General features: G+C 38.0%; 1 protein-coding gene across 5 annotated transcripts in view; it reads right to left on the bottom strand.

Annotated features, from left to right (window-relative positions):
* Positions 1-25268, bottom strand: part of ZFC3H1 (zinc finger C3H1-type containing) — a 40668-nt gene extending 15400 nt beyond the window's left edge. For 3 of the 5 annotated variants that reach the window (XM_057429440.1, XM_057429443.1, XM_057429444.1), the window contains exons 1-19: positions 24647-25268; positions 20412-20825; positions 17426-17496; positions 16983-17181; positions 16562-16788; positions 14860-14983; positions 13254-13351; positions 12077-12283; positions 11170-11334; positions 7851-7988; positions 7330-7448; positions 6850-6996; positions 5140-5314; positions 4819-4950; positions 3563-4111; positions 3376-3485; positions 2142-2273; positions 956-1077; positions 302-403 (exon numbers count right to left, since the gene is read on the bottom strand). In XM_057429440.1, the coding sequence (XP_057285423.1) occupies positions 302-403; positions 956-1077; positions 2142-2273; positions 3376-3485; positions 3563-4111; positions 4819-4950; positions 5140-5314; positions 6850-6996; positions 7330-7448; positions 7851-7988; positions 11170-11334; positions 12077-12283; positions 13254-13351; positions 14860-14983; positions 16562-16788; positions 16983-17181; positions 17426-17496; positions 20412-20825; positions 24647-25232 (3817 nt within the window). In that variant the 5' untranslated portion in view covers positions 25233-25268. The remainder of the gene's footprint in view (positions 1-301; positions 404-955; positions 1078-2141; positions 2274-3375; positions 3486-3562; positions 4112-4818; positions 4951-5139; positions 5315-6849; positions 6997-7329; positions 7449-7850; positions 7989-11169; positions 11335-12076; positions 12284-13253; positions 13352-14859; positions 14984-16561; positions 16789-16982; positions 17182-17425; positions 17497-20411; positions 20826-24646) is intronic. The other 2 variants (XM_057429441.1, XM_057429442.1) reach the window with 2 other exon arrangements.
* Between the last annotated feature and the right edge of the window lie 209 nt (positions 25269-25477).

Here is a 25477-nt window from a genome sequence, read left to right as displayed (position 1 = left end):
TTCTTTGCTAATAAAGATTTTAAATAAAAACATACTGTGGGTACAACAGAAGTGCGTAAGTTAACACTACCTCTTTGAAATTAATTGTGCTCAAGTACATGTCATTTTTTTCCAAACTGGACTCCAAAACTATACTGCCTTAAAGCAAGCTCTGCTGCCTTTAATTTACCATCAGCAGAATTTATAATACTGAGATACATAAAATAAGCAGCAACAAAAAAATATTCTTGGTTCATAAAATCATTAAGGTATTTACATGATTCAAAAGTTTAGATTGTATTTAATCTACCAAAGTACTTACCATGATTTTTACTCTCATTGATGTTGCTGGCCAGAAGAACAGCCATCTGATCCACTGACATACGGTCTCTGTTTACACCAAAAAGTTTTTCAACATATTTTTCTGAAACAAGAATATTTGTATTTTAGGTAAACACATAAATGAAAATGGATAAACTGTAACTTAACAGCAATTTAGCACAAACTAAGTTGAACTCATGAAGTTTAACTGCTTCAAGAGGTAAGGCATTTTAACGTACGAGAACAATCAAATGAAAAACTGAAAGAATCCTGTTTAGCAACTCTATCCTATACAGCAACAGCACTGTTACAAAAGTCCCGCTCTGCTGGAATAGGCCAGTCCAGCAGTTACAAAAAGTAGTGAGGAAGGGGAGAGGGAAAGACTGCACGCCCACTGCTCCCCAGTACTCTGAATCCCAGCAATACTTCATTTTTTGAGTTAAATGTTCTACAGATCAATGTTCTTTTCTTCCTGTAAAGACAACCAAGGTGGTGGACACCAAGGACTGGACAAGTGCAGAAACCTGTTTTTTCATACAGCTGTATCTTATACATTGCTTTACATCAAAGTCCTTGCACCCACAGCTTTTAATGAAAGCCATTCCCTTCAGAACTGAACCTTTGTATGCAGAAGTGAAAAAAGACTCTTAAAAACCTGTGGCAGCGCTGATTTCCTCATCAGTGCTTTTTTCTGAACAGCCAATCAGTTCTAAATTGTAAGACAGAATATCCTGAAACAGCTGCTTACGGTTAAGAGTGCAGTCTTTCATGTGCTGCCTAAAACAAACAGATAAGCAATTAATAGATTTATCACAACAAATTTAATAAGACTTGTAACTAGAAAGTTAGTGTTAGTATATGCTCAGGTGAGGCATAAAGAAAATAATGCCCACAGAAAACACTTCAGTCTGCTTTGAAATTTCTGTTAAATACGTCTAGGTTTTCTCTAAACTTAAGCCTGCATCAGGAACTTAATCCTAGACTTCATTATTTCACTATAGCCTTACTCTTAAAAATAAGCCTCTACAAACTTGTTTCACACTAACACAAAAACACAGTATTTAGAACTTTGCAGGTCAAAGAAGGTAATTATAAAAACTGGGTATCATTTTGTATTTAAAACCACTCAAACTACAGTTTGACAGTAACAGCTAAAAGCTGATACAAAAAGCTGTCTGCCACCAAAAGGAGAGAAAAGAAAAAAAAAAGCTGAAGTCCACTCCCACTGTATTTTTTCAGTAGTTAGATGTTTCCAAATTGAGTTTGTTCCTGATCAACTCATATGAGTTTGCTCTTTAAATACACTGTGCAACACTGTTTAGAAAACTATTTTTAATATAATTTAACATTAGGCTTCACAAACTTACCCACTACTTACATAGAAAACTAGAATTCCACTACTACAACAGTATTTTTTAATACAATCACATAATATTTAGTACATGCCTTATTCTGGTTAGCAGCACAACACATCTCTAGTGCGCTTATCAGTACCAACCACTACTTGAGGTCCATGATGGTCTGAAATTATGCTATAAAGCAAGAGGAGTCCTGTCTGAATTACAGAACAACCAAAAGGTAAAGTATTCTCTAACAGTGCATGCTGCTTTTCTAAATTTACTGCTGAATAGCCTCTTCATGGCTTAGATGAAAGGAGTTTTTTTCCAACCAAACAAGTATCTGCAATAAGATATTAAAAATAACACTCTTTTCTAGAATTTGTGCATAGGATCATAAATCCACACCTTCTAAAGAACTGTAAAGTATGCCTATTTTTGTCTTTGAGTCAGACATCTAAAAGAGATGCTTAGTTCAAGAGAGGAGAATTAAGAACAACTCACCACCGGCAGTCATCATCATTACATGTGCCTGTTAAATCAAACCGGCAGAAACACTGTTTTGGCTCAATCATATTGCTATATGTTAATGAACTGAGGAACAGTTTTTCCTTAGTTCGAAAATATGGACTAAACCTAAAACAAAAAGAGTATTATTGTGACAAAGCATACAGGACATGACATCAGTTTAACTAAGCAAAACATTTAATATAATCCCTTTTTCTGTATTAAATCTCATTATTTCCAAAACCCTACTACTAACCAAAAGTATCACTGATCTATGAGTTAAGAAGGTGAAAACAGTGTGAGAGGGAGGGGAAAAAAAAAAAAAAAAAAACACACCAGTATCTTTCAATCTGAACAGATTCTGTTCTAGCATTCTCTTCTCCCTTAGGTGCAGGATTTTATTCACATAAAAACAGAAAGTGTAATAGCAACCCCGTAGGGAAAGCAAACTACTGAAACTGAATTTCAGTTTAGTTCTAAAAAAGCTGCATTCTTAGGCTCTAGTCAGCCTAAGATCAATGTCAAGTAGAAGTACAGAGAGAACTGTTAAAAGATTAACCTACAAAAAAAAAAAGTCAGTAAAAAAAATATAGGTCAGATTTTACAATGTATAAGCAAACAAAAGAGTCTGAAGTGAGCATACAAATGCTTGGTTTAAATATTTAGCTAGACTACATTCTATGTCTTTTATGATTTCTAGATCCTTCAGGAATTGAAGCCACAACCTACAAGAATATAAATACTCCTGTATAGACAGCAACCTCCAACTTTTGCTAATCAAGATTATAAAAATAAAAAAAAAACAAACACAAATGGGTTCATGGTAGGATTCAACTCTCCAATTTAAATACCAGACACTTTTCTAGAATTTAATGTGTAGAAACAAAACTCTCCAGTCAGAAGACAGATGTGTCAAACTGATTACACTTGCAGGTGCCTACTTTACGTCAAGATGAATCACTACAGTCATGTCTCCTTCCACTGAGCAGGAATCCAAAAAGAGATGACTGGCTCAGTCTTGACTCAGACAACATATATCCTAGCCAAGTTTAAAGACTGCATAATAAATACACTTCCATTCATTTTTTCCTGTATTTTAGATTGCTTTAACCTTGCTTTCTAATGCCTCCTATTTTTTTAAGATTCAATTAGCCAGGACAAGCAGTGAATAATAATATTTGAACAAAAACACACAAACACATACTCAAAAAGGCTGCTACAGTTTTCATACCTGTAGGATTTAAATACTAGAAGAGGACTATGGTATGGTTCAAATGGATACGGTTTTGATTCAGTTTCTTTACTTTCTGATGTATCAACATCAATGTCCACTGAAATTTCCTAGGAAACAAACAGATACATAGCAATTGCAATGCCACCTAATAAAGACATGTTTTAAAATGTTTTAAAATATTTACCTGACCACACAACAGATCTTCCTTAGGTACAACAGAGGCAGTACTTTTCTCTAGAAGCTCTTTCAAGCTGTCAGCTTTAGCATAAAGTTTTTTCAGTTCATCAATATTCAACCCAAGGAATAGCTCAGGCTCCTCTGATGCCTTTTTAGAAAGTTTGTTTATAGTTTCTTGCTTTGGAGTGTCCATGTGCTTAAGATTTGGTTTAGTGAAAGAATTGGATTCTTTGAAGGATCTCCTTCGTTCTCTGTTGGAATTAGACAGAACTTCATCATCGAAGTAGTTTTCTTCACTGTCCAAAGTCAATTTATCCTGTGTGAGATCATGAAGTGATGGCTGAGGTAACGCAAATTCAGATTCCTCTTCTGCATGAGGCGCAGTATTTGACTGTTCCTTGGTTTGAAGCGCACGGGCCTCTTTCAGTTTCTGAATCTTTAGAGCATACTCCTGCTCTAGCTGCTGTAGTCTTTTTTTCTCTAGTGCAATCAATTCTGCTGAATGCTTTTTTGGACTTGATGCAGGGGAGTTCTCCAATTTCAACATTTTGTTTGGCTAAAAAGGAAAAAAATTCCCCTTTATTTTCACGTTTAGTGATCTCTTGACAGGAGGTGAATGAAACATGGGCAAGATACTTAATTCAGAGTTTATGAAAGCACATTTTTGAATATTGCCAAAAAATTTCAACAAAGAGATGGAAAACCACAAGAGTTTGACACAATTTAACTGGCAGGTTTGCAGGTTTTTGATAAAAAGTACCCTACATCATGTACACAGCTTCAACAGAAGTTCTGGCCATGTTTAAAAGGTAAGCTATAAAACAAGTATACACAGTGGTGTTGGATGGGTGGGGAGAACATAAAAAAGAAAAATGTACATAAAGATATTAGGGTTTTTTTTCCCCACTCTGTAACTCTGTATCTTGTTTTTTCAAAAGAAAATCATATCTACTCTTCAGCATCTTTGCTGGTTTTAACAAGATCACTGATGCTCTACAGACAGTAAAGTACTTCCTTCCTTCACAAGAATACAGTCGCTCATTATTATCTACTACTGACACCGCCCTGGCACAGGAATGTAGGCTTTTAACGGTTTTTCTTCTTAAGTGATTAATTCTTGTTCTGTTGAATTCTGAGAAGAATTCCTACAGTGCTTTTGAAATGTTTTCCTGCCTTCCTGAAATCCCACTTGAACTAGGTTTCCTACTCAAACCTGCTACTGCTTTTCGAAGTACAGCATGGTTTAAAAGCATGCAGACTTACTGCAAGGTGATCTTGCTCCACTTTTCGCTTCCCAATTTCCTTACTTGCTACTGCTTTTGCTCGAGCAAGTTCTTCCCCATATTTTAATGCCAGAGCTTTCTTTACTGTAACTCGTTGTTGAACTTTATGAATCTGAAAAAAAAAAAAAGGAAAAAGAAAATGCATACTTTCAGATACGACCACATAATAAAACACAATCGCAATCAGCAAAGACCTGAGAATTAATGATAAATTCAAAGAAAGCCTAGTGCCTCAAAAAACTCAGCCTTCCCATTTCAAGATTTCTATCTCTAAGAAACAAAACAAACAGATTCACATTACTTGTTCCTGAAGCTTCTTGAGAAACATCTTATTCACATTCAAGATCTTCTCTGTTGCTTGTAGCTGTTCGGCCAGTTTGTTAATTTTATTTTCAGCAATTCGAACATTCTCCCTCTTCTTGGCCTCTTGTTGCAATAAATGTTTCAAGACAGATTCATCCTTCATCAACAGAAGTCTAAAAGTAGAAAAGCCATGTAATGAAATTTTTTCTAAAGGTTTTTCAGAGCTGCTGCTGCCCCTCTGAAACCTTCGTTATTTAAGAACCCAGCTCTTTTTCACTTAACAAAAAACATTCTAAGTTTCTCCAGACAGTTAACATCCATGAGAAAATAAGTACTGGTAGTACATCCAGCAGATACCAGTATTCCATGTTCAGCATGTCAGTATAAAGCAGTGCTCTGGGTTCAGCTTTAAGAGTTATTTTTTTCCTTCTTAGTAGCTGGTGCAGTGCTGTGTTTTCAACTTTAGCCTGAGAACAACGGTGATAACACCAATGTTTTTAGTTGTTGCTAAGTAATGCTTACTACAATCAAGGACTTTTCAGTCTCATACTCTGCCAGTGAGGATGGGCACGGGAAACAGCAAGGAAGCAGAGACAGAACACCCGACCCAAACTAGCCAAAGGGGTATTCCATACCACAGCACATCATGCCCAGTATATAAACTGGGAGGAGTTACCCAGAAGGCCCAGATCACTGCTTGGATAGGGCTGGGTACCGGTTGGTGGGTGGTGAGCAATTGTATTATGCATCACTGCTGTTTATTGTTTTCTTCTCCTTTTCCCCTTTTATTTTTATATTCTCTCCCCTTATTTCCCTTATTACTGGTGGTACTGGTTTTGTGTTATACCTTAGTTACTGGACTGTTTATCTCAACCCATGGGAGTTACATTCTTTTGATTCTCTTACCCATCCCTCAGGGAGTGGGCGCAGGTGAAGAAGGGAGAGAGTGAGTGAGCAGCTGCATGGTTGTTACCAGCTGGGCTTAAACCACAACAAGCAGATAAACACCCCACACACAACCCCCCCACCAACATTCTAGTTATAAGGACAGGGGAAGGTAAGCAAGTGCTGTATTTTTAATACTGTTATTAAGATATCCAAACCACACATTTTTGCTTTCTGTTAAGTAAGAAAGCAATTCTTCGTCAGGGCACATACACACATTAGTAGACTACAAGTCATAGTATCACAGCACAATAGCAGAGTAATCAAATACAACAAGTTATGCATTAACAGAAACAAGATAAAGACTTAAAAGACAGATAGGTATTAATAAAGGGAGGGGGGAAGTGTCCTTCAGCTGATATATGACCATATGCCAGTTTGCTAACAAGACCACACAGAAATAATTAAGTGGCAACAGAAGCAGAGAAGGACATAAAGCATTTACATTTCCCACAGTAATTTGGAAGAAGGGTGAGAAACATGGAAGAGGCATGCTAAAAGAGGAAAGATATACAGGAAAAGCTTCAAACAGCATATGTAATATGCAGAAACATCCATTTATATGTATCAGGCATATCTGATTGAAACAGGCTACCCTCAAAGTGTACAGAGTAGTGAAAACCACACTCAACAAATAGTTACCATTCAAGACAACAGAAAACCAATTATTTGCTATACTTCAAATGCTACATTCAAAAAGATTATTTACTATTTTCATCCTGCTAAGCAAGCAAGGTAGGACTTGTGACAGCAAAATACTCACCTGTTTTTCTTAAGCTTTGCTTCAGCTTCTGTTACCTGTTTCGTCACTACTGCTATTCTCCCAATTGCATCAACCTCACCATCAGAATTTGGAGGGGGCAAACTGTTTTTCAGTGGATCAGACTTAATTAAGCGCTGCTTTTCACGACTGAAACAGATGTTAAAAGCAAAGATATTCAGTAGCTTCAAGATACATTTCAGTGGGTACTACAAATAGTTTTAAAATCTTCAAAGAAGTAGCAGGACAAGATTTCAAGTTAAAAGAAAAATTACTTTTCACAACTGCAAGGGCAAGCAAACAACTAGAGTCAGTCCAAATCCAAGGGCTTTTTTAGACTCCTATGTTGTCTTACTAAAAAATTGAATGGGGAAAAAACCTGAATGGCAAGGTTTTCAAACTCAAGTTTTCCTTCCAATTACAGAAATAGACTAGCAAAGGAACACAAAGAATATACAATTTACATTAATAACTCAGCTGTACCTGGCAATCTCTTCTTTCAAGAGTCTGTATTCTATCTTCTTATCTTCTGGTAGAGCCTCTGGAGTTCTCATTGGATCGTTTTCTTTCTCCGATTTTGGAGGGGCTTTGATTTTTGATGCCTGTTACAGTGAGGTTCAAGTCAATACTAGTCACACTATTTTAAAACACAGCTATTAAATACTATTTTTAAGAGGCACTTCAGCACAAACTTAAGGCTGTTCAAGGCTAGTAAGATCTTTTAAAGCCAACACTTTTTCCTTAAAGATGCACTGAATTTTAACTGAAAAAATGAAACTAAAATACATTACAAATTCTATCTCCAGGATGACATCTTAACCAATAAAATTATTTTAATTAGCTTGTGCAAACCAAATTACATTGTAGTGGTGCAGACAGGAGTAATGTAGTCACTTGTGCCCGTTTCTAATGAAACCCAGTATTTCTTGACCAAATTCTAAGGTTAAACTCCATATAAAAAGCACAATAATTAAAAATAAGCCTCCTAAATGCTAACAGTTTACCTCAACATTTCTTCTTGCTTCTTTTATCATAGATTCTAGTCCTCCAAACACACTGCTAGTTGAATTAGATGGCTCTCCATCAGACTCGCTATCATCTGAGTCATTTAATGTAACCACAACAGACTTGTGTTTTGGAAGCTGTAGGGAGAACGGAAGAAGTTTTATAGCAAGAAATAAAAAGACAGATTTAACTAAGCACATATTTATTAGTAGAGAAAAAAAAAGATATTATCTCCTTTTGTTATTGTAGCACAACACTACTGCATTGAAAGAAAAAGCCTCAGCATTTGTGCACCTGCACTGTAAGATGGAGATAACACATCCATTTCTTGAAAATGAGACAGGAAAGGCATTTTCAACCTGTTTCCAAGCATCTGCAGCATGTTTAGATCTCTTTAGTCACAGCATACAAATCTCAAACCTTTGACTCCAACACTTCCTGAATTATTTCAACTGTAGTGAAAATCATCTGACATTTGCAAGCAATGTTGTTAAGTAACTGAAAGGTAACAATCAACCAAATACAAATAAGAAATACGGTGGTAGATCTACCAGAATTCCCTCAGATTTCTGCCACACAGCTGTGATGCCTTTTGTCCCACAGTTACACTTAGCTGACCTTAGTGAGCTGCTCAGGCAGTTAAAATTGGCAGAACACCAACAGTGCTTAAAGAACAAAGGAAACAAGATTAATCACTTTTTGACAACACCACTAACTGAAACAGCTCACTGAAGTTCAGATGACTGCCAATTCCAGCGCAAAGAAACAAGCAGACGATTTAATTTAGATTAACCTCCAATCTCTGGAATTAGAGCTTGAAGAGAAGCTACTAGTTCCCATTTCCAAAACTCTTCTTCCCATCTCCCAGTGTAGGTCTGGACAGTTACAGTTACAGGTTCAACCCTTAGCTCAAGACAAGACCTCTTCAAAGCTTTGTCTTCCAAAAGCACACACCCCACAAAAAAAAAAACAAACATCACCCTGAAAAATACCCAATTTCCACAATTGTTTCTTGTTGATATTCTCTAATTCTTAAAATATCTGCTACTTCTGAATATATTGCAGCTGCATCATTTTCGCACAGCCATAGCACAGGTAGGTGAAATTTCAATGCATAAGACAGAACAAGGCACCAGTCCTCTCCTTGCAAATATTTTGTCTGTAGCTCTATGGAAACCTAAGTTAATGCCACAAGGCCTTCTCATCTTCAGATGCCAAATACACACCTTCAATATCACTACCTTTTAGTATTAAAAGACCAAAGCTGCCAAGCTGCTTTTGGCACAGTTGTGTGAAGTAAACCATCTCTAACTGCCTTCCCCGTTTTCCTTCTAGATGAAAAGCTGATAGTAGGGAAGGCAAAAATCCACTTTTCTCCAGGTGTTTGCTCCCAGGTGCTATTTTTTGATGTGGTTCAGCAAAATGTATAATCAGTAAAGTAACACTAGGCAACTACCATCACACTCCTTCTGCAAGATTAGCTTCCGCTGCTGGGGAACTATAGCCTCAGTTGTAATGCAGGATCTCTCTATAATGTTCTAAGACACATTTTCAATTTGTGATGAACAGACTCTGAGTGTCCATGACTAGTTTGAAAAAGGGTTACCAGATGCCACTGAAAAAGCAAACCAGCATCTGTAGCCTATTTCACGAAGCAGAGGTCTTTAACTCCACACCTAGCTGATCCAAACACAAGGTATTAATCCATCAACTTTAACTGAGCAACAGGCACTGCATTTCCACTGCAGGTTTTTTAACATTTACATAAGAGCACAGCTGATAAGAGACTTTCATTATGTTACTAAGACAAACTAACAGCTCCCCAGTAACGTGTTCTCCCTTATTTATGCAAACCTCATGTTCCCTCAATTGAAGGTTTTTTTTTAGAATAGGTTTAGGATTTAAACAGAAGAACACAAAAAAAGTTTAAGTAAATGTGAAACAATGACAGGAAAGATATTAGCATGTCCAAACTGAAGAATTACTACAGTTATACCTAGAATTTAAAATAGATTATGAAGATGGGTACTGACAAAAAAAAAACACCCATTCTAAGCTTAAGAGCGTAATTTTCCTACAGAAAGGAAAGTAGGCCTTAGAATGACAAAAAAAAAAAAAAGAAAACATTCAGGTCTCTACCATCTTAAGGTTTTGGGTCCATATCACCCCCCCCCCCATTACAGCACCAGGTGACCGTAAGTGATCATACAGTCTGTATTTTTGAGCAAGAAAGTTGTTGGCCAGCTATAGCTAGGTTTGACAGTGACGTAGCAGTCTGAAAGATACTATATATTTATCCAAATTTAGCAAAAAAATTGGTCTTAGAGATGACATTCACTGACAGAAAAGCAAAGGTATGGACTCAATCATACTACAGTATGCATTAGAGAATCTGCATGGGAAAGAGCTGCCACAAACCAAGCTTTACAACATATGTTGTTAAAATAATCACAAATTAGCCTCTGTGTATGGTTCACTGACATAAATAGTCAATTACATGGGCTTCAGTCTGGCCAGTAGAGTTTTATCAACACATTTTCAACAATCCAAGAAGACTGCCAACATCACAAATCAAATGCTAGCTGCACATACCTCCTGTGACCATTCAAACGAAGATCAAGTTATAAAATATGGCTTAAGCTAATGTAACAAGGTCTGCTGCTGCCTGAGAATACTCTCTCCTCAGTCTTCCAAATGCACTCACAGACATGCCATTCAACCAGCACTCTTGTGCTTCCTCTGATGCTTACACACTGTTCACTGAAAAATTCCAATTCCCCCTAGAAGGAAAAATACCTGTTTCCCCACCCTAGGTTAGTTTTCTAACCAGTTTAGCATATTAACCAGGTTAAAGTGAGGTCTGGAGCATCAGTCCTATTAACCAAGTTAAAGTGAGGTCTGGAACATCAAACATCAGTCCTATTGCTTAAGAGAAAAGGAAGACACCATGTGGCCAAGACTGGGAGAAAGAGCAACACCATCACTTTTTTGGCAACACAGTGATTAGATTGGCTTAGCTACCATTGAACAGCACCCTTTAGTCTGTGTTAATGTGGAAAAGAAGGTAATTGAACTATATTTAGTCTTTCTCAGTTCAAATGAATGCTGTTGTGTTTGATGCTCTCTAGCTGTATATTTTTACTTTGGTGTGAAATTCTAGAAGAGCATACAGATCCTTAAAGTTATGGATAATTCGAATTTTTAATGCTCCACCATTCTGTGCTGCATCACTAGAAAATCTCAAGTCTGCTGCTCACTTGAACTGAGGGCAATTTCAACTTATTTTCTTATTAATAAAAAAAAGCAATATTTTCTTACAGTGATCACTGCTCGTGGAAGCCTCGGTACTCTAACAAGCTTTGTATTTTGTACCCGTGGCTGAGACACAGTATTAATACTGACAGCCGTCAAATTGCTTCTTGGCACAGGCTGCAAGTTATCTGGAACAGGAGGGGACGATGGACCACTGTTACTTGAAGTTTCCTAATAAAATAAAACGAAAATATGGTCATAAAAATATGCACTATGCAGAGCTATTAAAAAAAGACAAACATAAGCATAAAAGCGGGTTTGATACATGCCTTGGAACTGTGATTCAGGCAGACTATCCAAATATTGCAGATAAAATTCTGCAATTCTGCAGCAGTATTAAACAAGGCACACAAGAACATGTCAGTTATTCACAGGTCAATTGCAAAAGATCTGTGACTTATTAATGAGGTCAAAACAATCTATACTTTTAAACACACCAACTGTTATTCTCACTCCAAAAACAAGCAGAACACCAAAAAAAAGTTAACCTCTGGCAACTCCTTTTGCTAGGCTGTTAAAGGAGTGTTTTGTTTTCTGACAGCTGACTAATAATAAGCTTTTTTCTGCAGAAAACACAATCCCCATTTCCCTATACATACTCAATTTTTAGTACCTTGAAGTTCCATAATTCCTTCATAAATAAAAACCAAGCTGTAATTTACAATTCAAAGGGTGTTCTGGGGTGGCTTTTGGTTCAGTTTCTTTTGAGGTGGCAAAGGGTGATGGAAATTCAGAGCCTTTTCTTAAGTAATCAGAAAGGCAGCATTAAAAAGCCCTGGCTTTTTAATCTTACTTTTTTATTATTTTAATATTAATTTATTTTTTTTAATCTTCACTTGGCAGGTTACATTTAATTTTGGTCAAGACTGCCATCTAGAGGTTTAGATTAAAAAAAAAACAAACAATGGAGTACCTCAGATCTGAAAGCTCGTTTGTTGGCTAAAGATTTCAGCAATTCTTCTCTTAAGAGCATCTCCTCTTCCTCTTCCTCATCAGCAAAAGGAGGTTTTGGTGGCTGTTCAGGCTCTTCAGGGGGAAGCGGGGGAAGAGGTGGAGGTGGCTCAAGAGAAACACAAGAAATACCCTCTGCATAAAGCTGGCTCAAAGATGGTACAGGCTGCTATAAAAACGAAAACAAGGGTTTGAAACATGAAAATTACTATTACTTTATGATTATTTAGTAGAGGTTGAGACCCAAATTATTTTATGGTTTAAAACTAATTCAAACTGCAGTGGTTTTACTTCACTGTCAAAGGCCACTGCTGAACATTTAGTTAAAGATAATACAACACTGTTACATTTGGATAATAAAGTAGTGCAGGCATACAAACTACACATAAATGAGAATAGGAACCAGAGAAAAGCCACAAAACCATGGCTGACCAAACAGGGTCACACTGCTTGAAAAAGCAGTCTTTAAGCAGTTTTATGAATTTGTCTTAGCTAACAAAATTACCATTTCCCTCAGTTAAAAATTCAGAAGCTGTCACAGCAGGAAATGACAACTTTCTATTGCTTTACTGAGGCAGCTAACAGTCATTCAGTGACGAGAAGTAGTGGGGAAAAAAATTCACAAGACTAATTAGATTCCCAAGGGACTCTTACATGAGAAGACAGAAAGCATACAGTCAAAATGAAGGAAGTCTGAAAGCACTGATCAGCTACATTTTTGGCTGGTTTTCCCCCATGTAACAAGGTAACAATTCAGAGAATAACCGTATCTACATATGTGGCCTAGAGACAGGAGGCAAAGTTGCCTTGCACTAATAATTCCAATTCATTATTTTTCCTTATGTGCCTCAGGCTATTTTTGCTTTCTGTTACGAAACAGCATAGCTCTAACAATGAAGAGAAAAATATAGATCAAAAGGGAGAATTTCCATTTAACAGGAACTGGATCTGCCAAAACTTTGCTGAAATAGGGTTTTAAAAACCAAGTCTATCAGTTCAAGGGAATCATCAAACAGAACTATATCAAAAACAGAATCCAAATTTAATCCTAACTTTAGCATTACAAATGAGATGTAATGAGAATTACCAGCATTTAAAAAAAAAACAAACAAGAACATGCTCCTTTCAAGGTTACTTACTGGAATTGGAGGTGGCAGTGGCAAGGAAATTGGTGGTACTGGAGGTGGGAAATATCCTACTGGACACTCAAAGAAAGGAGGCTGCGCTGGAGAAGAAGCTGTAATTAAAACAAATTATTGCGCATAAGGAATTTGGCAGGTAATTACTAAACACCAGCTCATGCTTATAATTCAACTGGTTTAATGCAGCAGCAGGAGACAAATGGTTTTACTACGCATCAATTTTAAAGTTCATACTAGACACAGCACAGTGCATTTATTTCTTACATACATGTATATAAAAATAGTAGTTACCTATCCTTTTTCTATCTTACATATGAAGTGCAGGTACATCCAAACAGTACTACTAAAGTAATGATTCTGAATGATTTAGCCCTCTTTGATTTAATTTGCAAGAATCTACCTTCTTAAATGAGGTATCTCAACACATGAGTCTGATTACTGGCCACAAAAATACAGTGCAAGCTGGGACAGAAGCAGACCAAATGCACAGCTGATATTGCATTCTGAAACATAAAACTAGAGTTTGAGACACTTCAAGAAGAGACAATTCATGTAGTGTATGTGCCTGAAACAGCAGGTGCAGTATTTTAGCAAACTAGCAATGCATAAGGAAGGCTGGCAAGAAAGGACTAAAAATGAGGGGAAAAAAGGAAGAAAGAAATATGGAAGATGATAAGCAAGAGAATAAAGATGGCCAACAAAGCAGAATACTTAATGATGCTTTTCTCAACATTTCACATGCTGACTGCCCCCAAAGTCAGGCTGCCAAGGGCCTTGCCCTGTCCAAGTATATTTGAGGATGGAAATGCTGCATTTCTAGTTAACCTGCTCTAGTGTTTGACCATCTCCTGTGAAAATTTTCCCTTGTATCTAATCTGAATTTATTTTGTTACAATTTAAGCATTGCCCCTTGTCCTTCTGTAGCGCACTCCACAGAGGTTAGAGTTTGGATCTGCTTTCTAACTGCCCCACTACACAGGTGAAAACACTAGTAAAAGCCTTCTTTAGCCTTCGCAACACAAACCGCATTCTCCCAATTCCGGTCCATAAATCAAGTGCTTGAGTCCACAGTGAACTTTATCAAAACAGGCCTTAGCCAAAAAAGCCCTTTGCTAGATTCCTAGTACGTCACTATCCTTCTGCTATGAAACCAGAAAACTGATACAGTCCTGTCAGTGCTTAGCAACCCATTACAATCACAGTACTACAACCTGCACCACAGATCACTTCTACCACTCAAAGCCACACAGCTGACTCACATTTCACTTGATGTTCATTGGAACACCTGTTTTTGTAATCCTGCTGTCTATCTAGTCAACACCAGAGCCCGCCCTTTCTACATAGGTGCTTGGAAATGTAGAAGTATAAACTCCACAGCACTGCAATGAGAACAGTATAGCCTCAAAGATCTTCACAATGTTCTCCATCTCTGATGTAGTGGTAAAGAGAGCCAGCATTAAAACAAGACAGAATTCACTCACTTTAAAATGCAAGTTCTGTAACTGCTACATTACAAAAGACTTTCCTTCTAAAATGACTCATTTCCTACTTTTAAACTATTTTTACCAATCAACATACTAAAAAAAAATTATACAAGTCTTACCTGGAGAGTTAGTTTCACTATCTGTATCCATAGCAACTTCATCATAATTATCATACTGATATATGCCTCCTGCACTATCTGTAGATTGCTTATCCACCGATCGTCTCAAGTCTGTATCTGAGGACTAAACACACAAAAAATTTTATTTTATTTAGCTGGTCTTATGTTATTCTTTTGGCAGAAATCAATCAAAAGTAAATTTCAGGACAAGGTCCTTATAATTTTGTCTAATTGTTTTATAAATATAATTTACTTAGTTTGTACAAAAAGCAAACTGAAGATTACGTTTTAATCAAATCCACTGCTGGTGGTAACTTGCCAAATTAATAGTTTTAAAACTGGATCTCTTGAGAGAGGGGTGGTCACAATAGACAGCAGTTTTTAAATACCTATCAGGTCATTACCTATCTGTAAATTGCGATGGCTAAATGCATATTTCTGAAACACTGAAAGAGAATTAAATCCTTTATTATTGCTGTTTAGCCATCATGGCAGTCACCAAGAACACTTCAACTACCCTTGTTAGAAACAGTACGAAATTGCACAAGTATCATCTTCACTATGACAGCAGTTATGTGTTTAGGTGAAACATGTTCCGATTCTTCTATGACTGGTATCTCAGGTGGAGAATCCTTTAACTGTCCCAGAAAAGTCACATACCACATTGAAATGCGTCTAGAGAATGACAACTAATGTATCGGATTGTTTAAAGAATGCCTAACATTATATACATGCCAAACAGTATTCAGTGAACACCGAACACAGGCAGAACAGGTAAGCATGACTTCTTAGGACTCCTCAATTTGTACCTTTCAAAGGCATATAGTAGATGTTTTGGTAATTTTTAGAATTCCTACTGTTTAAACACTTTTAGCCTCAGTTTTCCACTCATTATTATAAATGGGATTCCCCTATAAGATGACCTCAAATCAGGGAGTGCCAATTCCCTTTGCTGTAGTTTCATTTTTCCTTACAGCATCAGTAGCTCCAAGCACTTGAAGCATTTAGCTGCAGCAGTTGTACTGCTCCCATGACGAAAGAATTAATGCTGACAGAAGAAGTCATTTTCTTTGTAAGGTACCAATGTTTTAGAAACAGAACATTAGCAATTCAAGTGCCTTTTGCTAATCTCAAGAGAATGAAGACAGCCTACAAGTGCAGCATGACCAGTTCAGTAACACTCCTCCTTCAAAAATTTGACACAGTTGTGCCATCCTGTGATGAGGCTGAATTAATTATGTTTTGTGCCTGAACATATTTTGTACCTTGACAAATTAAAAAAGTATGCCAGGCAACATTTTGAAAGAAGCAGGCCACTGAAGTTGTGTGGACATAAATTTGAAGATGCAGAGACAAAACTGCGATCTAAGAGAAGAAAGCAAAGGAAGTCTGGTTGATTGGTTTGTGTTAAATTACAGGCTGCTCTTTGCTTGCAACATTCAAAGTATTTTAGAAGGAAAATACCACTGACTTCCAAATATACAAGTCACACAAAACTGATCTTACAAAATCCAAAGGGAATGCCTGTCTAGCATTGGATTAAAACACTGTAAACACTGAAATACTTTGAGCTTTTTTTTTGGGGGGGGAGGTAGAAGGAATGGAGAATGATGGACACACATGAGACAGAACCAGGATGGGCAAGACAGAAATAACTCAATCCCAAATATAATCCCTGAACACCACATAACAAATTTGTTACCCTGCTTCTTGATCTCCTCTTTCCTCCAATTAGTTTCATAAATCGATTGTACTGCTCTTCATGATTTGAGAGGTCCCTAATTTTCCTGATTTCTTCTTCTCTCTTTCTTCTCTCCTCTTCCTCTTCTTGTTTTCTCTGGTCTTCCTCTTTCTGACGTCTGTCTTGTTCCTTTTGCTGCTGCAGCTTCTTTGATGTCTTTGTCTGTTGTCTCCTCAAAGTTTGCCTGGCTTTAAATAAAAAGATATGTGATTAACTTCACCTAAATGGTTCCCCCTAATCCTAGATTCTTCAAGAGCTTTGTGCAGATAGGGTTTTAGAAGGATTAAAGGCTCACTGCCCAATGTTTCACATAATGTATTATGTTAGATGTTTATTTCAGAGGCCATGCTATTTATAAACATTTCAGCAACATTAAACTTACCTGTAACACTAGTTTTTTTAGTTGAATGTGCTTTTGTACTGGCTTTGACTTTCTGTGTTACACTTTTCGGCTTTGTTAATTTTTCTTTGCTTTCCTTCAACACTTGTTGTTCTTTTTGCTGCCATTTTTTACTAGCAGACTGAAGTGCAAGAAGCCTAAGTTGCAATTCAGACATCTCATCCTCATCATCATGCAGCTTCTTGAGAAAAGAACAAACAAGACAAAAAGTCAGGAAGCATTATGTAACTTTTTTTTTTAAAATCTTTCAAATTCTGTCCCAAAATTTTTACCAAGAGAAAGCTTAAAAATCCTACTGTACTGCTAAATGTCATTCATTAAGAATAGACTATTTCTACTACTGAAACATTTCTGGACTGCAGTTTGGAAAAAGCCAGAGTATCATAATGCAATTATTCCTCATCTACAGAGGAATACTCTCTTACCTTTTCAGATGTAACATCTGAGCTTCTAAGCTTTCGCACTGATGTTTCAGATGTTTTGTCTTCTGTACCTTCTAAAAGAAAAATACCGCGTTTTTGAGCACTTGTACAAAGTGTAAAGTATAGCAGTAGCTTTTTGTATAAGAACACACTAACAAACATTAATATAAACTTGGCATGTCTGATGAAATTCACATCATCGTGATGCCATGAGCCTAAGGCAAGATTTGTCATTTCCTAATCGTTCTTTCTTAAGTTGAGACATATTTCCTCAAGAGCCAGTAAAAACCAGATTTGGAGGCAAGGGGAGGAAGATTTCTTGCCATCTGTTTTACGCCACCACCTCCTATCAGCTGCTGTCCTGAGCATCTCAGATTCCACCAGCAGCTATTTTGAGCAACTGGTCAGTCTTTTGCAGCATCAAATATAATGGCACAAAGCCGCATCTAAGAACACACTTGCTCCGTTCCATGCCAACAAAAACCGAAGAGAGTTATCCTATGGAAATACATAATAAATGGTTATGCTTTCTTGCTAAACACTAAGATGTTGACATATTAATTTGCTAGTCTGCCCAAAAGCCATATATCCATCTGATTATTATATAGTGTGTATGTATATACACATTAAAGTATTACATTTTACATATAATATACATAATGCTGTATACTATTACATAATTATTATAGTTTGAAGCAACTGATATAATAGATAACAAAATTACAGATATGTAACTCATGCATATAACCACATATGTTTATTTGCACCAGGGGAAGGAAATAAATACTGAGAAGTTTAGCAATCTTTTCCTGTATTAGTCTTTCCTCAAAGAGAGTTTCCTTCCCACAATTCAAATTGGTAAAAAAGGTTTGCACTCTGTACTGCTTTTACTCTTCCTAACATTTTATGAAAGGTCATATTCAGAAAACTGTTGTTTAAACTATATATAGATATATATTTATTATTCTAGAGGACCTTATACCTAAGCAAAAATGGCACATAGCTAATGCTGGAGGTCTTCCTGTTTGCACATGCATGCATTTAGAAGTACAGATATAAAAGGAAGAAAACTAGTATCTAATACATGTGTGTATTCTAAAAGAAAACTCCAAAAATTCATTACAGTTACCAAAGATCTTAACCATGCAGTCCACAGGGTGGAACTAGGGAAACACAGATGGTACAGTAATTTCTGTGATGCAGACACAGACACATGCAGGGACACACTACACAAACTGAAATGTTCTTTCAGACAGAAGGGGACAACACAGGCAGAACAGACTAATGGGCAAGAAGGAAAGCAGGGAATATGGTAAAGTGTGCCAGAGCAGTTGAACCACAGAGAATTAATTCTAGCAAGAGACAAAAACCTCCCTGACCTTAAAGACAAGCTCTTCAACTTGAACAGGTCTGGAAAACATCCAGTACACCATATAAAAACAAATATAATGGAAAAACAAATTTTGCTAATGCCTTAATATATGCATAATCTAGTACAATACTTTCACCTGATACAGTTGGACCAGCAATAACTCAAATCAGACAGGTTTTTCTACTCTAGAAGTCTGCATTACATTGTCAAAAGCAGTAACTTATAAAATTGGGGTGCTCTCAGATCATTCTTGTCATACATTTGAGTGGTATGCAAAAATTAAGATACTTTTACAGCGCATACTATAGCATCTGTTTTTCACTATCATATGAACTGTATTTTCAACTTCAGGACTTCCAAGTTTTGATGCAAAAATTTTTTTAATTTTTTTTAAAGATTCTTTTGGTTTTTAAAAGCTCTTTTACTCCTCCTGCCTTGCCACCTTCCCTTCCTGCAGGCTACTGGTTATAGTTCTATGGACAAGACCTGCTGTTTCCTTCATGTCTGCCATTAAAAAAGCTACATTACATGAGGTGGTTTGACTACTATTTACCAGTTTTCTCTTTGTTTCTTCAGAGGCTTTGTCTTCCAATTCTCATTCTGAAGTTACATACAAATCATTCTAATTTTCAGTGCTCTAGTCCTTCCTTTCTTCATATTCCTAGTAATTACTCACGTGTAATTTTAATCCATCCATTCACTACTGTGTCTCTTCCCACTCAAATTGACAGTTTACATACACTGACAAATTAGCTAACACAAGATGATAAGAGATATCCATAAGCACACCCTCAACCACAGCTAACACTTACTAGAAGTCTCAAAAGAAGTTTAAGTTAACTACTCTACTTTGCACAGACTTAAAAAGTAAGCTCAAGGACATTTACCACAGCTCAGCTGGACATAACTTATTTCTTGCTAAGTGGTTCATGCATCTGAGCAATTATGATTTTGGCCTCATGCATCTGAGCAATTATGATTTTGGCCTCACGTATCTGAGCCATTATGATTTTGGGCCTGCAGTCCAGAACTACCTGGACAAGATACTAATTCTGCCCTTTGGCTGCATGTCTTCAACAAATCCTTTCTATTTCTGGCCCATGATTTCTTCACTAGTTGCAAATATCAGTAATGACAAAAATCATTGTGGTGAAAATCTCTCATAAAGGCCTCTTATACTAAGGAAAATGCGTAAGACACAAAATGCAAAAAATTGTCTCCAAATGTTACCTTCTCATCTTAAACCCAAACAAAACACATTTTGCTTCTGCAAAAAAAAAAAAAAACAAACAAAGGCAAAGGAGACAGAAAACTTTCACTGAAAGACAATGATTTCTGCTGGTAACAGCAACTAAAACCTTCAAGTCTTGTCCTCCTGCTTTGTGCCAATTATCAGTTAGACTACAAAACGCAGATTAAAAAACTTAAAACCAAAGCAAAAACATGCTTCCCAGTATGCTTATGTAATTCAAGCAATTACATAAATTAGAAGTAAATCCAATTTTTAACTTAAAATGTTTAACATTCCAATTCAAATTTTCATTAAAGTAAAATTTTCCCCAACACCTAATAAAGATGATATGTAATGGCAAGCAAAAGAACTCTATAAGTATTTACCTTGGCCGGATTCTGTGACTTCAGGTTTTTGTGATGGCTGCTTGGTTCCTTCTTTGCCTTTTTTTAATCTGCTTCTCTCTGCTGGAGTAGGCAATTTTTGTCTGAGAGGTTTCAGTTCAAATGCCTGAAAGGCTATAACTGGAGGTTTCTCCTCAGGAGGTACTTCTTTTATAGCATCTGTTGTAATACTGTTATTATCTACAGGTACTTGGTCCTCAGTGTTCACTGTTTTATCAGCATCTTGTTCATTTCCTTCCTTATTGCTCAAAGCCAGTTTTTCATCCTTATTAATGCACTCAAGTTCTAATTGTATCTGCTTATACTTCAACAGCAGATCCTCAAAACTTTCTTCCGCAGAGTTTTCACTTTTCGAAGAGTAATTCTTTCTAGATGGGGACTTTCCAAAAATTTTGGCTGAATTACTGGTCAAGGAAACTAAGACAAGAACATGTGGCGATATTACCACTGAAAACTAAAATAAAACAAATAGAATTTAAGATTATTCCCATATACTTAGTTTTACCTTAAGGTTAGCTTGGAAAATATGCCTTATACAGATGAACAGCATGCACAAAATGTATCCTTTATTCTATACTGACAGCTTAAATAACCATTTTCTCTAACAATTTAAAACATCTTACTTATGACAAGAATTTCATTAATTGCTGAGAAGTCATGTACCTTGCTTACACCATCCTCCCAGAAACAACAGCTGTAATGCTGAGACAATTCCCTATCAAAGAGTCAGACTTTCAGAGTTCATAATTCAAATATTAACTCCCCATCTGACATTCTGAGAAAGGTCAAATTAATTCTCACTCATATTACCCTTTCATAAAAGGCTGAGTGTAACCCCAGCACAATTACATACTGCAGTAACTGTAGCTCAACAAATGAAGTAAGGCAGAGAATAATCAATAACTGAAGCAAATAAAAAAGTAGGTAAAGGTTTGCAACCAAAACATTTGAAAAACACTAAAAGAGGAATGGTAATTACTAACTACTCAGAAAAGGCCTATGTATGCCCAAGGGGACAGATGCTCTTGACAACATGTTGTCCAGTGCAGGAAACTGAAATATTCTTAGGCAACTATCCAAAATAAAAGTTCTCACTATTAGAGGTTCACTTCCTCATACCTTCACCTGACACTTGAAAAGCTAAATTATCCCGTAAAATAATCATGCTCAAGGGGAAATCTTCTAGGATACCTTATCAGGTTTAACTCGTTTGACTTTCAATATCAGCCCCACTGTGATAACAGCTGACTCAAGCCCAGTTATGCAAAATGCTTTTTAATCAACATCATCTCTTAATACAGGGAGTAAAGCTAACAGCTAAAACAGGTGTCCTCCAAACGCAGACCTAATAAATCTACAAGAATATAACTTTACATCTGTCTTCTGCTCACAACCTGCACCAATAACTCGGATGTTTCTTTACGTTAACTTCTAACTCAAGTATGAAGAATCTAGGCATGTATCCTATAAAATGCAACTTCTCTGGTATCAGGAAATGTTTTCCTATACAATGCTCTCTTAAGCATCAGAACAAAAAGCAGAAACTAGTAAAGATAAACTAGATGAAATCCAGAAAGCAATGAAATAATCTATAAAGATGCTGAAAATACCAAGAAGTGCATGCAGTAACTGTAGCTCAACAAAGGATGTAAAGCACAGAATACAGTATAACAAACTGTGTAATAAACCTATTTGCCAAATTCAATTCCAACACATTTCTATTAAAAAAAAAACCAAACAGCTACATTAGCAATTTTGAGTGACAGGAAAGTCTGACATTAAGTGATTTAACAATCTATAATAATATGTCTATTATCTAATATGAAAATACATCAATAAATACTTCAATACTTCAATAAATTCTAGAGTCATCTAGAGTTGGGTAACAAGACAAAGCTTTGAGACTTCTTTTGTGGTTGGGTTAATACAATTTCTAGAGCTCCCACAACAGTATTAATGAGAAACTCTGTTTCACTTATGCAGGAATTTTTATGTACATGGTTCTACATACAGAATGCAAGACTACATTGAGTGCTATGAAAGGCCAACAGGCATATATACATTAAAATAATGGTTATTCTTCAATCAACAACCTATTCTTCATCCTACAACCAAAAAAAGAGAGCAACTGAAAAAACTGGTGGGTTAGAAGAAAAATGTACACTGTGAAGAACTGGAATTCAACAGGAACAGAAAGTCACATTTTTGTCCCGTATTTCAGGCTGAAAATTCCAGAATTCTCTATGGAAGGATTTCTGCAGAATGACTATCCAACATCTTCATGTTAAAGCTGCTAGGAATTAAAAGAGAAAAGACTGTTAAAAGCTAACACCTGAAGAAAAGTAACCCGAGTTCCACTGGGTCATTTAGTCCATTTATACGTATACTCCTGCAAGGCGCTGTGCAAAGTATTAGTTCCAAGGATAAAGATAAAAAGCCATTTCTCTCTTAGCAGACACACAAACATTTCATTTTCCTGAAGGAATTCCAAATACTACTCCAGGCCACAAGCCTCCGTGTAACTGTTGATGTGAAGATCTCTTCTGAAGTCACATGCCCATGAACTACACCCCTGCTCCATCAATAGTATCAACAAGGGGTACCTGACTATTTAGGGATACCATAATATTGAATCCTTCAGGTGGCAAGAATATGAAAAATACAGGAAAGAATTTACACTGAATGAAAATCATGGCCTTAACTATATGATCCATTAAAGAGCAACAACATTAAAACTTTATCACTTTTAAACAGAAGTGTGCACTTCAGGGAGCAGGGAAGATTTCTTAATTTCCTTCTTTTGGTTTCTGAATGACCTTTTAATTAAAATGGAGGAGACTGCATATCATATGAACAAGCTTTGTAAGGCCTGCTTAGGATGATCAATATGATTGCCCTGCAAATTACCTGTTACACAGAAAGTAAGCATCTTCTGGTATTCATCACAACACTGCAAATTAAGATACTTTACAATCCATTTTCAGCACTAGAACTGTCTTACTGTGTAACCTTGGGCAAATCACATCTTCACTTGCTGCCTCTCAATGTCAGATCTTCCAATGAGCAGCTTTTATTAAGACTTTAGTAATGCTGTAATTTTATCAAGTCAGACTGACTAAAAGCATCTCTTACCTCTAGTCTACATATTCCACCAACATTTTTAAAAAAATCCTGCCATGGATAAATAAATCTTGTATCTAAGTTAACACAAGGATCCAACGAGTGGCTTTCAAAGCCTTAAGTACTGGCACAAGTAGGAAAAATTCCTGTTCCTGGGATCAGCCAGCAGAGTCAAACAATGCACATCCTTTGACTATTGGTACACAGGACAAAACACTGCAGGATTCTGCAGAACAGGTTTTAACCACTAGTTTTCTCTCAGTGCTTTTTACACTTGTCTACAGTTTCAGTCAGACAATGTAGTTACATCAAGTTTCAGTATCAGGCTGCCCCTAAGTTAGACTCAGCATCAGTTCTTCTTGTCTCTTCTATAGCAAACCTAGAAAACTATGAGGTATTTTAATAAAGTCACCTAAGTAAGTCTAAGAGAAATTTGCAGAGAATATCCTATGCTGAATGCTGGGGGGGGGGGCTTTATAGAGAAACAGGCATTTCCGACATCACCCAAACTCCCATATAAATTACACCCTCTATATACAGTCCTAGTTCAACTTAAAGTTAACTTTAGCTATATGTAACAGCCTCTAAAGGGCTGGAAGCACAAATGAAATAACAGTGAATCCTTTATTGCCCAATGAGGAAAATTAACAAGCTTAGGGTTTTAGCTTTACAACCCAGCCACTTTAATTATACGCATTAAAACTGCCGCACTGACCCCGCTTCACAATATTCACACTTCGGGCTAAAAAAAGCAGCCACCTCGAATCCAATCGGGAAAGGCTTTGTTCCAGGTTATACTTTTTCGCTACACGGGACTGATCAGCCAGATTGCATGCCAGGTCACGGCAGTAATCCGGCTTCCCAACAGGCTCTCCTTGAGAAGCAGGGCCTGCTTGCTGGCCCAGCCAAGCCCTGGGGCTGGAAGGGGAGCCTCCTTCTCCGTTAGGACTCCTCTACAGGAGTCCTAATGCCAAAGCCGGAGGGCAGAGCGCCCCCTCCCACGGCTTTCGGCCACGCAGCGCGGTACCGGCACTCCCAGACCCACCCCAGCAGCACAGCGCCTCCAGCCTCCGCTCCCCCTCACGTCTCAAGGATACATTTTCGCGGTGAGGGCTCCCTCCAGCCCTGGCCGCTACCGAACCCGGCACCGCCTCCCCCTACGGGCGGCCTCCCCGGAGGGTTGCCGCCACGATCGCCGCCGCCTCGGCTCCTACCCCAGCGACCTCCGCCCCTGTAGGGCCGGCCTCGGAAGCGGAATCGGTCCAGGGCATTGTGGCTGCGCTCCCAGAAGGAGAGCCGGGGGCCCGTGTCGGAGTGCGATCCCGACGGCATCCGCGACGCCGGCATGGGCGGCGGATGGGAGCGGAACGAGTCCTTGGGCCGATACCCGCCGTGGCCGTGCGGGTGCCCCATCTCCGGCGGCGGCTGGTGCCGTGAGCGGGGGAAGGGGCGCCCGGAGGAGGAAGAGAGGGACATGCCACCGCGGAGGCCGGGAGGCGGCCTGCGCCTCGAGTAGGGCCTGCTGCTGACGAGGCCGCCGCCGGGCTCGTAGCCATAGGGCCTAAAGCAGTTGTCATCGTCGCTGATTTCGCCGTCTTCCAGTTCCCCTTCTTCCTTCGGGGAGAGCCTGCTACGATCCAGCGCCGCCTTCGTAGGCGCGGCCGCCGCCTCCGCGGCAGCCATGGCGCTCAGGCCAGCGGTCTCGGCGGAGCAGAGCGACGCTCGCTTTCGCTTCCTGCGCGGAGCTGGGTGGAGCAGAACACAGCGGGGCGTCCCCTCCGCCCCGCCCCGGGCCGGGCCCTACGGACTATCGCGAGACCACACCTTGTTCCCCATACCCGGGAGAGCGAGGCACGATACGTAGGGCAATGAATAAGGGAAGGGAGGCGGGGAGCGCTGGGTGTCCTGGGTAATGTAGTTCCCACTGC

Source organism: Pezoporus wallicus, unplaced genomic scaffold, assembly GCF_028554395.1.
Source record: "Pezoporus wallicus isolate ANWC-B61680 ecotype Strahan unplaced genomic scaffold, APGP_CSIRO_Pwel_v1 contig_5069, whole genome shotgun sequence".
Taxonomy (NCBI): domain Eukaryota; kingdom Metazoa; phylum Chordata; class Aves; order Psittaciformes; family Psittacidae; genus Pezoporus; species Pezoporus wallicus.
The sequence above is the reverse complement of the archived record's forward strand: the minus strand, read 5'-3'. Positions and strand labels throughout refer to the sequence as shown.